Source organism: Magnolia sinica, chromosome 1 (genome assembly GCF_029962835.1).
Source record: "Magnolia sinica isolate HGM2019 chromosome 1, MsV1, whole genome shotgun sequence".
Classification (NCBI taxonomy): Eukaryota; Viridiplantae; Streptophyta; class Magnoliopsida; order Magnoliales; family Magnoliaceae; genus Magnolia; species Magnolia sinica.
This window is the reverse complement of record NC_080573.1, coordinates 14,110,362-14,127,545: the sequence shown is the minus strand read 5'-3', so window position 1 is coordinate 14,127,545 and position 17,184 is coordinate 14,110,362. Positions and strand designations below refer to the sequence as shown.

Below are 17,184 nucleotides of genomic sequence, written 5' to 3'. Positions count from 1 at the left end.
AAGATCCTTTAACCTCCAAAGATCACCCCATCTCGGGGTTGGGCTACCTTCAGTTTCCACTTGCAGCAGCAAATCAATGCTTCTATTGTCGACGAGAACCTTGATCTGGTTGGTCATAGGAGTCCCCTTTTTTCTTCTGACCCGAATCCTGATCACAGCCATCTCCTCTCCAAGTTTTGTCTTCAGATCAAGTTCGATGAAGGAGCCCAGAAGAGATGCCACTGAGAGGAAGAACTCATCGTTCCATAGTTCAAGAGGGATAACCTAGACAAGGAACCATACATCTTCCACACCGAACATGGAAAATTCGTTCCATCTCTTCACGCAGCAAATCGAACCTTCTCAACGGAGCATTCCCTCCATGACGAAAATGTCCATATTAAGGCCCAGGCTCCCCCTGATCCACAGTTCGTTATATCCTATGGGTTTGATAATGTACATTTTTGGCCGGATATTGCAGCACTTATCAATCCAGGATCGAACTTGGGAAATGGAAGTCCCTTCTTTCATTATCACCACAACCGTATCCTGCAGTTCCTTTTTTGAGTTGTTAAACACTTCCTGATTAATTCGTATAACATTTTCCGACTCTGTTCATTCCGTGGGGTCTAATTTTTCTTTCTTCTCTTTCGTCTTCCGTCCCTTGTCTTTTCTGTTTCGGTGTTTGGGAGTTTGGATGTTATGGGTCCTCTCTGTCTCTTTCGGTTTGATAAGCATATTTCTGAAGGAGATTCCAGAATGTTTAGGAGGTCGGTGTGGAGAGTTGTTATCTATAAACTTCAGATTTTCCATGGATGATGAAGATGGTTGATGTGCTTCTTTTCGCTTTGGGCCGTATCTCGCTCTTTGAACCAGCATTTTTTTCCCTCCGAAGCTTTCTCCATGTAGCATCTATACCGCTCTGGATAGTTCTTCTCATTCTACTCAGCGCAAATCCTCTCTAATATCCATTGTTTCGATCCCTAGGCATTATGACGTCCATTACCGCACCCGCACGCCCAAACACTCTCAAGAAGTTGATTGGGAGCCATCCTTGTGGATATTCTCTAACAAAGAGTGTTGGGTAGCTCGCAACATCTCTACCCCTCTTTGTTGTTTCTATTGTTTTCCCTTTTTTCCGCGATACCTGTATCCATTGTTCCGGCATCGTGGTTTCTACTCTCGTTTCCGTCATTTTCGTCAGTTGCATTTGCATCGTTGTCGGCAGCGTCATTCCGTCGTTGTCGTAACACTCTCAAGAAGTTGATTGGGAGCCATCCTTGTGGATATTCTCTAACAAAGAGTGTTGGGTAGCTCGCAACATCTCTACCCCTCTTTGTTGTTTCTATTGTTTTCCACTTTTAATGTTTCTATATTTTTCTGCGACAAGTGAACTGATTTCTACTCTCGTTTCCGTCATTTTCGTCAGTTGCATTTGCATCGTTGTCGGCAGCGTCATTCCGTCGTTGTCGTTCCATCGTCCGCAGCGTCATTCCATCATTTCGTCAGTGTCATCGTCGTTCCGTCAGCGTCATTGTCGTCCACTCTGTTACTGGATGCATTCACGACTCCTGCTTTTGATTGCGTCAACTAGATTAAAAACTGGATTTGGTTAAGAGTTAGCGAGCTTAGTTAGGACTCAGTCGACTCTGTCAAGACTCAATCTACTAGCCAAGTAGAGTTGTTCCTCTTTATTAAAAGAGGGCTTTTTCTAGAAACCAGTTCTTTCTAAAAGAAGGGACCTATTTTTCATTTTTATGATTTGACTACTCTAAATATATTTAATGATATTGACCTCTAAATATATTTTAATGATATTGACATGCCTTGGTAGATATGTAGTCATCAAATTAATTCAGCTCAAAGGATTTCCAAATCAATTGTAGTTCTTGGGATTCTCAATAATGCTTTAAACAGATAGAAGGGGATGTTTTAGAAGTAACTTCGGCATCATTTTTTAGCTTATGAACAGGGTCTTCTGCTGTTTTTCTGCCAACAGACATCTCTTTCTTTTTCATTACATTGAGTATTCCCCTGATCTTTTTCCTTGTTCATTACAATGAGATTGCCATCACAAACATAGCCTTGTAGTAGCTATTTTGGGTCAGCTTTGTGAATCCCGTCTCTCTAATCTTGTTATACTATAAACACTCGAATGAAATCCATGTGCCAAAAGATGGGAAGTCACTTAATCCAATAGTTGCACAAACTGTGAAGTGAAGCAGCAATGGATTTGGTGCAAGACCGGGGAAGCATTTGTTTAAAAATGCTTTCAAGTATACATAGATAGCAAGTGAGAGCAGGAGCAGCACCTAGTTAGAAGGATTGTACAACTAAGCTTAATCCCTTGATTTAAAACGTTCAAATGACACACTGTAAGATGAAAATAAAAAAGCCAAGTAGCTGAGAGTTGAAAGAATTCTACATATAGGTGTTCTTTTATATACATTTTTGACAGGTGTGTCCTTTTTGTACTTAACGTGAACAAGGATTTAGAGTTGGAAGCAAGAAAGAATGTCCCCGAGTAAGGTAGCAGCTTCCCCATCAAATAGTACAGATAAAAGTTCATTCGCATATGCAGAAAATCTCACCAGTCACTTTGACATGAGGACCATTTTCTGCTGGTGTCATCTTCTTAGGTGGCAATGGGCCATTGCGGTGAGTCCAACGGTTAAAGGAGCATCTAAACCAGACTTCAGGTTTCCCATTCAGTACTGTGTTGGAAGGATTATAGAAAACTGTAACAGTCATTCCCGCACGGACTTCAAGCGGTTCGGTGTAGACTATATGCTTTTGTGACAACAGAAACATTTTCATGGTTTTTTCCTTTGCTTCAGCTTTCAAGCGTGCTGTTTTCTCAGCCTGTAGGAACACAAATAGAGAAAAAGAACAAAAGCTTTCTCATGATACAGCTGAAGCTGAACAGAAACAGAATTCAGATGAATAATTGAAATTGAAATTGAAAGAACAAAACATGAAAAGAAATTACATGATCATCAGCTCAAGGGCATCTACGGTATCCATGGGCTCAAGCCCAGACAAGTGGAGTTGCAGAGGCCACTTTCACTGATTCAGACCTTTGATCCAATGGGTGCTGCCAAATTTGGACCAAGCCAAAACCTCCTACATTAAGATCCCAACCGTCCAATCTTTAGCTTTTCCTTCATCTAATGTGGACCATTGCAAGACTTCTTTCTAGAGGCAGACCATTGATCAAGTATTATGCCATCAGGGAAATTTGTGGGCACTCAATTGAAACTACCCATGGTGGGGGCAATCATATCAACAATCTGAATCACCAAACCATGGGCCCCACTTGTAAAACCTCAAGCCCAAGGATACGAGACACATTCACAGGCCGAGGATCATACAATTCCTCAAAGATGAACAATCTGAATCACCAAACCATGGGCCCCACTTGTAAAACCTCAAGCCCAAGGATACGAGACACATTCACAGGCCGAGGATCATACAATTCCTCAAAGATGAACAACCGCTGGAAGTTCTACTAGAAACTGACAGGATATACAGTGGAAGCCTGATCTTATTTGTCAATGTCTTGAAAGTATTAGGTAGTGATGACCATGTCCATGACCTAAATTTAAAACTAACCTTTGCACGTATAGCCTCTTCTCTTTGCTTTCGCTCCTCTTGAAGTCTCTTGTATATCTGGTGCTCTTCTTCAACCCAATACAATTCTTCAGGTATACGATTTGGAACAGTTGCATGGAAATCCTCATAGTTATTGTTGTCATACACTTTGGCACTTTGTGGTGGTCCATCAGCAAAAACCCAATCCACGACGAGGGATCGATCAGGCACAACAACTATGAAAGAGAAAAAAATCTGTATAAGTTGCGCATTGTAGTGATTCAAAAGGGGGGGGGGACTCAAAATTCCTCTCTAATTTGGATTTCACCAAATTGTTCCTCCACGATTTGGAAATCCCAAGTGGTGCTTTTTGAGGAGTGATATTATCAAAATGCCTCTATTTTTATTTTTATGTTGAAAGTGGAAGTGGAAAATTGTGGGCCCAATTGGCATGTGTATGACATCCTACTCATCCAACAAATGTACCCCACCATGAAGACCAAGCGAATAAAAATTCTCGTTTATCCAATCACTAAGTGGGCCGCACTAATACACACACACACACACGACCTAAAAATATCCAAATTCTCGAGTGACTCCACCCAATGATTTGGTCAGCCATATTTTTTGTTTGGGTGATCATCATGCTCTGCTACATATGTTGGATGTCACACACATACCATATGAGCCCCACAATTCTTCACTGATATAACTTGTGCGTGTGTGTGGGGGGGAAAAGAACCTCCCAGATATTTTGATTCATGGAGAGGCATTATTTCGTAAAATCAGAATTCCTGAAGAATTTTCCTGTGAAAATCCCAAAAAAATAAATTAAGCTATAGATGGTGATATGTTGCTGCGGAATTCATAGCAATAATTGCTATACTCCGCAAACAAAATGTAAAGATGAGGTTTAGTTGCAAACATTGTTCAAATTATCTCTGATATTATCGAAATATCTTCGATATTATCTTTATCTCCAACTCAGCGATACCGATAACACTAGTAGCAATACTGATAACGCTGGTAGTATCGGAAATTCTAGGTATTAGCAATGCATCGCTAAGTATCACCAACATATCAATATCGCTAATGTAATCGCAAATATTTTCAACTATGTAAATTCTAGGTGTCGCTTGTATTGCCAATGCATCAATATCACCAATGTATTAACAATATTTTCAACTATGTAAATTCTAGGTAATGCTTGTATCATAAGGGCGTGTTTGGCCGGACGAATCCCATGGGATTAGGAGGGATGGGATGGTAAAATCTCGGGATATGCCAAACGAGCCAAACAGACCCGATGAACTTGTCCCGAGATATAGCAAACCCATGGATCTTAAACCAATCCACTGACATCACCATCATTACCTTAAAATTGATCCCATCCCTCCTAATCCCGTACAATCGTGCCTGGGGCGTGTTTGGTTGGATGGATTGGAAGGGATTGGAAGGTAAAATACCGGGATACGCCGGGCGTGCCAAACAGACTCGGTGAACTTGTCCCAGGATATAGCAATCCCATGGATCTTAAACCAATCCACTGACACCACCATCATTACCTTAAAATCCATCCCATCCCTCTTAATCTACCAGGCCAAAGAGGCCCTAAGTGTATCGACGATATTTCAATAATTTCACCAACGTAGTGATATCATCAAAATTTTGTTTATTAGAAAAAAAATTATTTCAAATTTTTTTCATTAGCACATGGTTGTTTGTAGTGTTCAATTTGTCATTGATAATATTGATAATATCTCAATATTATTGATATCGCAATATGCACGATATTGAGACCACAATCTTTCGTTTCCTTTTCAATTGTTGATGTTTTCTTGGTGAAATATCATGTGTTGTTGATACTTTGCAATATTGATAGGATGTTTGGATGGAAGGTTGAATGGTTAAACAGGCCGGATGGGATGGTTGGAGTTATTTCTTTCAACATCACATGCTTTTAAGGCCCCATTAAATGGAAACTTGTTATGTATGCATTCTTTTTGCAAATTTTTTATTTCTAAATACGCAAATATGTACATTTTAATATCTCCTGAAGTTTCGTTGAAAATTCCACCGTTTTTCCCATGTTTCCCCGCATTTTCAGTTATCAACAATATTATCGGCAATATCGATATTGTTTCCGTATCCTTGGCCAATGAAACTTGTAGCAATACCGATACTTCGAACATTGGTTGCAAACAATGAGATAATGAATGAAACACCTTGAGATTTCAGCAACATCTTTCCATGTTCGACTGCCATGAAACACTCTTTGGACACATGCACACATGGGCACTAGTCTCCACAGATTCGCTTAGGCTAAAGACAGTATTTGTTTTTTTTTAAGAGAGGGTGGGCTGACAGAAAAGACCCAAACAGCTAGCATCCCTATCTACCAATGCATCTGCAATGCCATTTGCATTTTCCATAAAATGGAAAACAAAATTTTTAACTTGGAGGAAAAATCCTGCCTTAAACAGGAATCTCAACTTCCATGGCTCAGGCTGCCCTGAGGACACCCATGCAATGACATTTTCTTGGTCAAATACCACAATCAATGAGCAAGAGAAATCCTTCTAGAAAATCTTCAAGGCTTCCCAAAGTGGTCATGCCTCTGCTTCACTAGCCTCCCCATCAGAGAGGCCCAAAATTAGTCTGAAGCCACTTAAGAACAAACAAACATGGACATGGGAGCTGTTAAGTAGAAGCTACCAGTGCATAAGTAGAAGCTACCAATGCACGAATAATAGATGAAGAATGAAATCTTCACATTAGTTTATTTGATTGAATTTGTCATGTTAACAGTTCCATGCACATGGTATCCTGTAAAATAGGCCTTCTGATGGTTACAGAATCAAAACTTCAAACATTCTGATTCACTGCAAATACTAACTGATAATTAATGTGTGTCATTCCTGTGGATGTAAAGAGACTTACAACTTGAGTTGCATTCAGTTCTTCCTGAAATATAGTAATTCAATCACATTGGATGTAACATCCTGGATTTTCACTGTTTTGGATTTCCAAAAATCCATCAATTTTTATTTTTTTTAATTTTATTTAATTAACCTAAATATTACTTAATAACCATTAGCACTCAATGTCAGTGTATACAGGGGTGGTACCAGTAAAGAGCCGCACCAGTCCGATTAATCAGCCGTAGGAAGCCAATGAATCCGCCCGATCACTTGAACATCAGGTGTAGTGTAACGTCCCGCCCAACCAGAACAGTGTCCTGGGGCGTCCACGTAGGATTTCCCACAGGACCGTTTGTTTAAGCCACTCTTAGTAAGGTATCACAAATAAATTAGACCAAGACTAGCCCAATTGAATAGGTTAGACGGGTCCTGATAGAACCTGGTGTGGGCCTCCAAGCCAGATGGCCGTTAACACCTAGCGACAGCCCGTGCAGGATATACCGCGACATTGGAAGGTCAGAAAATTATAAAAATTTAGGGGAGCATAGATCTCACTGGGCTTGGAGACCATCGTGGACCACGGACCCAGTGGACACCCAGAAGTGGAATCTGGCACTTGCCAGATGCGCCCCACCAATGCCAGAATTGGAATCTGACACGGGTAAATAAAACTGAGATGTAAGACATTTCAGCCGTCGGATTTCTTCATAATTTACGATGAGGGTCTAATATATTTTTCTACGCCCGCCCACAAAATCTGGGTCCCGATCGTGGCACGGTGACCGTTGATCGCGAATCGGACCCGTGCGACCAAACCACATATCCGATCGTCCCCAAATTTTGCATGGCCCTTCATCGAGCCATGGAGCACCTATCCTATTAGTTTCATGGCCAGAGGGCCACCAGAACTTCCCCGATTCTCCAAACAAGCTTTACACCGCTCGTTGGTGAGCCACTAGTTCCAAAACTATAAAATAATGTCCATCTTACTGGGCTTGACGTCCATCGGGGGAATCGGACTTGGGTACTGTCCAGAACTGCTCAACTTGAGCTAAAGGATGAGTGCATGAGAAGCGCAAATACCCTAAAGAAATGAGTTGGAACTTAAGTGAATTGAGTCGTCCACTCTTATGCAAAGTTGAGGATTTCGGACTGTCTGTTTGCGACCAAACTTCACACGTGGATTAAGGATATTTTCCTACTCATATCCGTATAACCGCGGCCCCGATCGACCATCGGTGACCGTTGAACAGGTTTCTAATCATATCTGTCGATCGGCGCATCCAAATGGCGGGCCGATCGTATCCATACATAGATCATCATTAAGGCTAACTATTATGCGGTGTATATCGACTTGTACACCCCATAGTGGGCTCTAGAGGCTAGAAAAACTCTCTCATAGGGTTAGTATAGTAAAAACTCAACACTTGGGGCCATTTCCACCAAATCTGGCATTATAAAGGGGCCTCATTTGAGGCACCCTTCTCCCCATACGAAATTGCCCTAGAGAAGGAAGGAGAGAAGAGAGAAAAGGGAGGAGGAGAAAGAGAGAGGAAGAAGAAAGGAAAGGAGTATGTGGTAGGAGGTGGGGCCCAAGGAAGCTCAACCTTGCAACTATCTACCCATTCTCCAAGAAAACCTCCACCAAACCCACCCATGCCAAGAAGCGGAGGTAAGAATGGTATATTTCCCTTCAATAGAATAAATTAGTGTAGATTTCTAGACATTAATGTTGTCTTTCTTGATTTTGATTTAGGAAATGGTGGTTTTACCCAAATCCCCAAACCCTAAGATCTCAAAGAATGGAAATCTCCCCTTAAGGTGCGGACTATTATCCTTAGGTGGCCTAACACCAATTATAGTTGGAGTTTAATGATTTTGTTTGCTTGATATGTTGTATGGAAAAATCTAGAGGAACCTAGGGATGATACGTTGTTGGAATTATATGAATTGTATGTTTATTTCTCTTTGATGTTAATCTTGCCTCTCTCATGATCTAGTGTATGGATGATTACATGCTCATGTTTGGTTGATTTCTTTTTCTCATATGTGTTGCTTCATATTGTGTATGATTCATTTGCTCTTATGTGATTGATCCCTTGAGGTGTAGGAAGTGCTTAACTTCCTCACCAACCCACACCACACACATACACCTTATTCATGATATTAATAGTTTGTTTGCTAGAGAAATTTGAATTGTATGTTGAGCAACATGTGAACATGGTGTTGAATATGCTTGATGCTACATTGGTAGTTGGCATCCTATGAGTCACTATTCCTACCCTTGGGTTAGTCAGGAACATGAGGAGAGCGAAGGTGGTTCCGTTGGTAGGACCACCTTGAAGCTAAACCCATGGGTTTAGGCGAGTACGTGTGAGCGGCAGTAGTTAGACTACATGGGTCGCTTGTACCCGATGTCGTTCCGCCACATACTCGCCTGGGCTCGTGCGGTTTAGTCCACTGGCTGACTCACCTAGTTTGTTAACCTTGTTTGCTCACATATGTATGGAAACTGGAACACCCTACCACCGTTGTAGCCCATCGATAACGGATGGAATATTGATCCACAGTCTCGTGAGCCGGGCATGGTGGAATGGGACACTGTGTCCGAGCTGTCGGCCTACGCTAGGGTGACGCGCCTCCCCGTAATGACGGCGAGCGATCCCACATTTAGCACCCCCCATGTGTTTGAAGTCGGGGATGGGGGAAACCCGACGGGGTCAAGGATCGCTAGATCTCGGCCTCACACATTGGGGGGCCTTGGTCTCGCAACTAGTTCAGGGCATTTGATACGTGGGGTGTATCAGATTCCCAAATCTGCTGAATGAATGGACTTAATTAAGAACCCGGTTAACATTATCATTGCACGACATTAGCTAGGTTGGCGACTCGGCAGTCGAGGTCGCTCTGAGGGAGTGTTGACATACGCGATCGTTAGACGGAGTCGCTTGAGGGAGAATTGTGGCGAGGGCATACATCATATCATCTACCATGCATGTGCATTAATAAGATTAGTTAGGTGTTTGTGAATGATTGTTTTTCATTAAATTCTTATTATAATTGATGCTTGTTACAACTTATGGCTAATAGCACCCACTGAGTTGATCACTCACTCCCACTCTGGGACGGTGTTTTAAAACACCAACCAGACCCGTTCATAGATGCAGGTGATACAGACTTCGTGGAGCCTGGCGATGCGAGCCTCGAGGAGGAGGACAAGTTCTCTTACTTCCAGCTGATGTACGGGCCCTCATGGACCTGTAGATGGCACGTTGGATCGCAGCGCAGAGGGCTCAACTTTATTCTTTTTGACATATTATTCTTTTGTAATTTTGTTGGGTGATGCCATGTGCGACCCTTTATTTTTTTCAGGCATGCATATGTGTGTGTATATATATATATATATGCTAGTTCTCTTTCATTTCAGACGACAGGTGCGGTTGTGCTTCATGTTCCAGGAACTCCAGGCTGCGCATTTAAACCCGATTAAATGCATATTAAGGAAAATCGGTTATAAGTGACACTCGGGAACTCGGGAGTCGAGTGTATGCGCGACCCCCGATTTCCAGGGCGCTACATTGGATACCCAAAAAAGTTGTCGTTTGATTGCGTCCTTGATGCATGACAATTAACCACTTGCTCGAACTGATAGAGCATGGCGAATGAATCCCTTTATCTCATAGCCCAGGCCCCACATCGCTTGGGTTATTACCTCGGCCAAACCTCCTCGTGGGCCACCCATCACATGGGCACTGCCTCATAGCTGAAGTGGTAGACTGAGTGAAAGATACCTCATTTCAACACTGAGGTCTTGGTATCAATTCCCTAATGAGAGTGACTAACAGTGATGTGTGAACTGAGAGTGGGGTGTACTAACAAGCTAACAAAAAAAAAAATGGGTACTGCCCAGTGTTCGAAGTATTGGTATCGCTACAAGTTTCGCTGACCAGGGATATAGAAACAATATCGATATCGCCGATAATATCGTTGATAACTAGAAATGCAGGAAAACATGGGGAAAACGGTGAAATTTTCAGCGAAATTTTAGGATATGTTAAATGTACATATTTGCATATTTAGAAATTAAAAAAAAAGTTGTAAAAAAATGCATATATAATAAGTTTTCATTTAATGGAGCCTTAAAAGCATGTGTTGTTTTAAGAAATCAGTCCAACCATTCCATCCAGCATATTTAACCATCCAACCTTTCATCCAAACATCTATCGATATTGCAAAATATCAACAACACATGATATTTCACCAAAAAATCATCAATAATTGGAAAGGAAATGAAAGATTGTGGTCTTAATATCGCGCATGTTGCGATATCAATAATATCAAGATATTATTAATATTATCAATGACAAATTGAACACTACATACAAGCATGTGCTCATGAAAAAAATTGAATTTTTCTTTTCTTTTCTTTTTCTAATAAACAAAATTCTGATGATATCAATACATTGGTGATATTATTGAAATATCATCGATACACTTATGATACAAGCATCACCTAGAATTTACTTAGTCAAAAATATTGGCGATACATTGGCGATATTGATGCATTGGCAATACAAGCGACACTTAGAATTTGCATAGTTGAAAATATTGACGATTACATTAGTGATATTGACACGTTGGTGATACTTAGTGATACATGGCTAATACCTGGAATTTTCGATACTACCAGCGTTATCGGTATCGCTACCAGTGTTATCGGTATCGTTGAGCTAGAGATAAAGATACGATCGGAGATAGTGTTATCGGTATTGCTAAGCTGGAGATAAAGATACTATCGGAGATAATTCGAACAATAGTACTGCCTCATACGAGCCACCCACCTCACACGAGTAGGGCCCGCCTCACACGAGCCACCCGCCTCATACAGGCCACCCACCCCGAGTGTGTCCCCGCATCCCACAGGTTACCCCACTCAAGCCTGGTGTGAAAATGCCCCTACATTAGTCTTGCCCATAGGAATTTGGAAAGGCTTGTTTCCAAGAACTCAAGTGTGCATGATCAAGTTGGTAACAATTAGATCCAGTCATCCTTGGAATAGTCCCATGGGGGGGGGGGGGGGGGACTGTTGGGGGAATGCACCCTTTTCAGCTAAAATGACTATGCATTCTTTGTCAGCCCACCTTTTAGCAGGAAAAAAACATGTAAACTGGTGACTGATGGCATGATCATAAGAAAACAGTGTTTCAAATAGCGTTCGTAGTGTAGCTAAATAGCATAAATCCCCTGTAGTGTATGCTACAGGGGTCAGGTACGTAACATGTAGGGTTTGTAGCGTACGCTACAGTGTATTTTTTGTTTATTTTTTTTATTTTTGAAGAGTGATGAGAACATTTATTTTTATTTTTTTAGTTTTGTTTGTTAAAATTGGTGTAGAATTCATATTATAAAAAATATATTTAAAAAAAAAAAAAAAAAAAACTTTAAATGCGAAGTTAAAACCAAACCTTTCTTTGTTTACTTTCACTTAAAATCATGGTGAACCTTTGTTAAAGTTAGTGTGAAACTCACACGCTGAAAAACCTTTGAAACTAAACTTAAAAGAAAAAGGATTTCAAAAGAGAGTTTTCGAAAACCCCTTTTTGTATAGATGACACCTTTATTGTACTTAATACTATTAACCTATAGGATTTTTATTTATTTTCATACTTGTAAGTTGTGACTTGTGGTTTCAATTAGACATTATTAAATAAAGTGGTTTGATTAAAAAAATTAAAATGGTTTGCTTAGAAAGTTATTGATGTGATAATTATTTGATTTGGTTTATGACTTTATATGTGGATTGGCTTTTGATAAATGATAATTAATAACTTATTTGAATATGCTTATACTTGAAAAAATTAATAATCTTTTAGGCATTCTGATATTTTTTGCTTCTTTCTTACTATTTATCATATTTTTTCTATATTTAAATTAAAAAATAGAAGTATCGTGTAACTCACACTACATGCTACAAAGGGTTGAACGCTACACAACATGCCGCCGCTATTTAAAACACTATAAGAAAAGGCCAACAAGGTGGAAGAAATGTCGTCCCCAAAAGAGGGATGCTAACTGCAGATGGTTTGGTACATGCCCTTAAGAGATACAAGCTCTCAGAGGAGCATGTAGCAAAAGTGGAGAATATCCAGACTGTTAATCCAACAGCCCCCACCATTAACTGCCAATGGCCTAAAATTCAGGCGAATTGGAAATCCTGATCATGCAATACAAACAGATCCCTGAAAGGGAAACTGTCATTCTTTTCCTCAAATCAACTACTTAAGATTGTTGGATCAGTCCAACTATTGGGCCATGAACCATTTATGGTAGGGTGAGACCGGCAAGCTGTCTGTATCTTGTACATGCCTAACACAATCACATACTCCAATGGGAACTTGTCTGTAATAAGGTGAATGATATGCTGCATGGGTATAGATGAAAAACTAATCAAAATTTGAACGAAAATTGGAATTGACACATACCATCTGCATACCACCAGTCACCCGAGTCTTTCTCAGCACAGATAAGCCTTTCCACAATAGTCAATCCATCTTTCCAGTTATTATGCCCACCGTGAATCCAAACCTCTTCTGCCTGGGCAAGTGGGCCAGAGCTCCGGTTGTAATAAAATTTCACCATGTCCTCACCTTTGAACTCACTAGGCTCTATATACCATACATTATCAACAGACTGCTCAGCCTTTTTCATTAATTGAAATAATATTTTCCGTCTTTTCTCAATCTCCATCTTAGCCTGCGCTCTATCAGCTTCACTTGCAGCCTTTTCTGCCTCCAACCGCCGCTGCTCTTCAGCCTGTCTTTCCCTTTCAGCTTCCTCGGCTGCAAGCCTTTCAAGTTCCCTTCGTTTCTCCTCCAGCAAGAAATTTTCAAACGCAGATGCATCCATTCCACTTTCGACTGGTATAAAGAAATCTTTCGAACTGTTATTCTCATAGACATCGCCCCCATTGAAGAAAACAAAATCCATGTTGTACGCTTCCTTAGGAATGTCAACCTGACAAGACCACCAGTCCCCTTTAAGATCAGTCTTTTGCATCTTTTTAGTAAAAGATTTCCATCTCCAATCATTAAAGGCTCCCATTATCAAAACATCTGATTCACCTTTTAAGGTGGAAAGACTTCTGTTTAAGAACACTTCAATACTTTGGTCAGGTTTCACAACTTGCGGATGAACAAACAACTTATTCCCTACCGAAAAGTTCTCCTCAGCAAGTTCCTCAAGCAGCTTCTTGCGCGCACGTGCTTCCATCTCTAGCTTCTGTTTCATCAATGCTTCCTCGCGTGCTCGTGCTTCCATCTCCAGCTTCTCTTTCACCAATGCTTCCTCGCGTTCTCGTGCTTCCATCTCCAGCTTCCATTTCATCAATGCCTCCTCGCGTGCTCGTGCTCGTGCTTCCATCTCTAGCTTCTGCTTCATCAATGTCTCATTGCCTGCTCGTGCTTCTGTCTCTAGCTTTTCTTTCATCAATGCTTCTTCCACGTCTGGTTCTTTGTCCACTACGACATCAACCTTTTTGAGTATTTCTGGTGCACCCAATTCAGCTTTATCCTCATCAGTTCCAGCCATGGTTCCCTTCTCCACTATGTCATGACTATTGATGGTAGGCGAGTGCTGTACCATTGACGGTGTTTCATCTTTCTTCTCTTCAATCTCATCTGTTTCTTCCTGAGCTTCTCCCAACACGTCTGTTATTGTTTTTACCTGATTGCTTAAAAGGCTGGTTTCTGGAACAAATTCGCTCATCTGTTCTTCACCTGCATCGGCTTTCGTTTCTGTCAATTTGTTTCCAGGACCAGTATATTCATTTGAACTGGAAGGACTAGAACTTTCTTTTTCTCCACTATCATTTTGGTCCCTCTTCTGGATGCTTGTTCCAACCTGGGTTTTCGGCATGAATCCCTTGGGACTAGGCCTGGGATTTGAGCTCTTTCTTGGCCTTCTCCTTGGATAATCTGCAAAGGAATAAAGAAACATTTAGTGAAAAGAAATTCAAAAAAGGAACCCAAAGAAAAACATATAGGTACATATATCTAATGTTTGGTAAGATCAATCAAGCACTGACCTGCAGTTGCTCTAATGAGAGATGTAACACTGTTCCCAGGAAATTCTTTACACCCTGGAGATGACTGGCAAAAAAGGAGAAGAAAAATAGAACCGATCAGTTACAGAATACCACTTCATTGAAATTATCTTTCGGAAAGAATTTAAATCACAGTTTGATGCATTATTCACAGAGAAGTATATCACGTGAGCTGCATATCATTATTCAACCAGCAACTGCTGATCCCGACTGTTTATTCAGTGGGATCCAAAATCACAACAATCAGACATCCTAGCAATTGATAGGTGGCCAGAAAAACAACGGTTCAAATGAAAATTGGCAATTGCCCATATATAGCAGAAAATTGAAACAGTTGCAATCATCTAATCTTCGACTTTTGGGAATCCAAAGTGGCGCCCACCATGTGTAATATCTTGATCATCACATGTCTAGACATGTGTGCAGTGAAGATGGCACCACATGATAAAATTTCTCTTATTCATAACCATTTCCATGAGCAATCAAATCAGTCGATGGCCACAATATGAACTTCTAGCAGAACTTAACAAACCCAAAATCTACGAGAGATCGAGTGTTGCTTCTTGCACAAAATAGCGATAGTATTTTGAAATCTTCATCTAATAACCCACCAGAAAAAAATCAGAAAGACAATATATAAATAAAAAGAAAATAAATTGAAGTAAAATTTATTTTTTTTTTAAAAGGCCACAAATTTTCCTAAAAGCATTCAGTCTCCATGTTTAAACTCAAAAAAGGACATTCAGATATTGTATAATCAAGATAAGACCATTTACACCACAAATTGATTATATATATATACACACACACCAACAGCAAGTTCTGACAAGGATAAGTTGCAACTCGATTTGTTAGAGCACCCAAATGCACCCTGAATCCCTTAAAATAAAACACAGAAAGAGTGCGGAACAGTACCACATCAAAATTTTATTTTCATATATAATAATAATAATAATACTAATAAACTGTAAAAATATAAAATTCATTTGAAAAAAGATATGTATGGACTAAAAAACCTATAACTTGATAAACCATCCGAGCACACGTGCTGAAGTTAAATAATAGTCCAAACACACAAAAACCCAAAAAGGAATCTGATGTTCTATGTTAATAAAATTCTCTTAATCAAGACAACAATAAATATAAAAGTTTAATAAAAACATCCCTTTGTATTAATTAAGCTACCTTGATTGATAATTCAAAGTCCAAACTCACACCCAAAAAACAAAAAAGCTCAAATGCAGAAATTCCAAGTTACTAAAATCCACTCATTCAAAACTACGAAAATATAAAACATCAATTGGAAAGAAAAGAAAAAAAAATGCATTTAGAAATATATCAACTTGGTTTATTCACCCAATGATCATTGAAAAAACCCAAAAACAGAAAATCCCAAAAACCACACTAAGGAAGAAACAATGCTGCAAAAAATCATTTTCTCATTCTGTTTTTGGTAATACCATAGTAGAACTCTGTAGTCTGTACCACTTTATAACCAAAAGTAGAAAAGAAGGGGTGTATTTATCAACCAGAGGGTGTAAATATCTATTACCAAACAAATCTTTAAAACGAAGGAAAAAAAAAAAAACACTTCTTACCTTCTACTAAGAACAATATAATCTCTCATGAATCATCCAACAAGTGAAAAAAGAAGATACTATAGAACCCAAAATAGCAAAAAAGAAATTATAAAGAACCTATGAATAGAATCACATGTTTTGTACCATTTCAATTCCAAAAATAAGTGGGTGTATGCAAAATCAATCAGGGTGAGTGTAGATATCAATACTCTCAAAAGAACCAACTATATTCAATCATACAAGCCAACATACAACAAAACCCAAAACCCAAAACCCAAAACAGCAAAATAGTATAAATAACACTTAGAATCTAAACAACCAAACCAGCAAATGAAGTGAAATTACGTGAAATGAAATGCCGAATCTTCCATTGGAGAAGCTCCCAGACAAAAGTCTGATCTTGGAATTGGTAGAGTTGTTTCTGAGAGAGAATGGCCTCTGAATTTGCAAAGAGGCCTCCATTGATGCTTGAGCAGATTGCAATCCAAAAGATCAGATCATAGACGACGTCTCTCTCTCGATCGAATATAATAAGTTTATTTTATTTTATTTTGGCAAAATGATAGTATTATAAGAAGCGAAGGAGAGACGGAGGAAGAGAGGAGAAGAAGACGACAAAGCAGGAGAGCTTTAACGGCCATCCTTTCCCGATAGCATTTTGGTGGAGTTGACACGTGTTTCATCCTAGCCGTATAAAGAGTTCAACTAAAAGAGAGCCTTTCTGGGGATGACGCAGGAGTCAGGACGGACGCGGATTGCCTGCCAAATCCTGTCGCACGAACATTCTGCGGCGGAATCCACGTGGGGTCACCGTGATGTTTGGGAGAAATCCACTCCGTCCATTCGTTTCTCATAAACATGTTAGGTAATGATCCCAAAAGTGAGGTAGATACAAAACTTAAGCGGGCCGCACGATGGAATAAGTGAAGATTAAATGCCTACCGTTGAAATATTCTTAAGGCCACGTAAGTTTTGGATCAACCTTATACTTGTCTTTTCAGTTCACTCCCAT

The 17,184-nt window shown here is 40.0% G+C and overlaps 1 protein-coding gene across 1 annotated transcript in view; it reads right to left on the bottom strand.

Moving 5' to 3' along the window:
• LOC131240560 (starch synthase 3, chloroplastic/amyloplastic) overlaps positions 1-16,784 on the bottom strand; it is a 70,758-nt gene extending 53,974 nt beyond the window's left edge. The window contains exons 1-5 of the mRNA XM_058238854.1: positions 16,518-16,784; positions 14,575-14,638; positions 12,974-14,464; positions 3,592-3,806; positions 2,571-2,841 (exon numbers count right to left, since the gene is read on the bottom strand). Coding sequence (XP_058094837.1) covers positions 2,571-2,841; positions 3,592-3,806; positions 12,974-14,464; positions 14,575-14,638; positions 16,518-16,634 — 2,158 coding nt within the window. The 5' untranslated portion in view covers positions 16,635-16,784. The remainder of the gene's footprint in view (positions 1-2,570; positions 2,842-3,591; positions 3,807-12,973; positions 14,465-14,574; positions 14,639-16,517) is intronic.
• Positions 16,785-17,184: the final 400 nt, after the last annotated feature.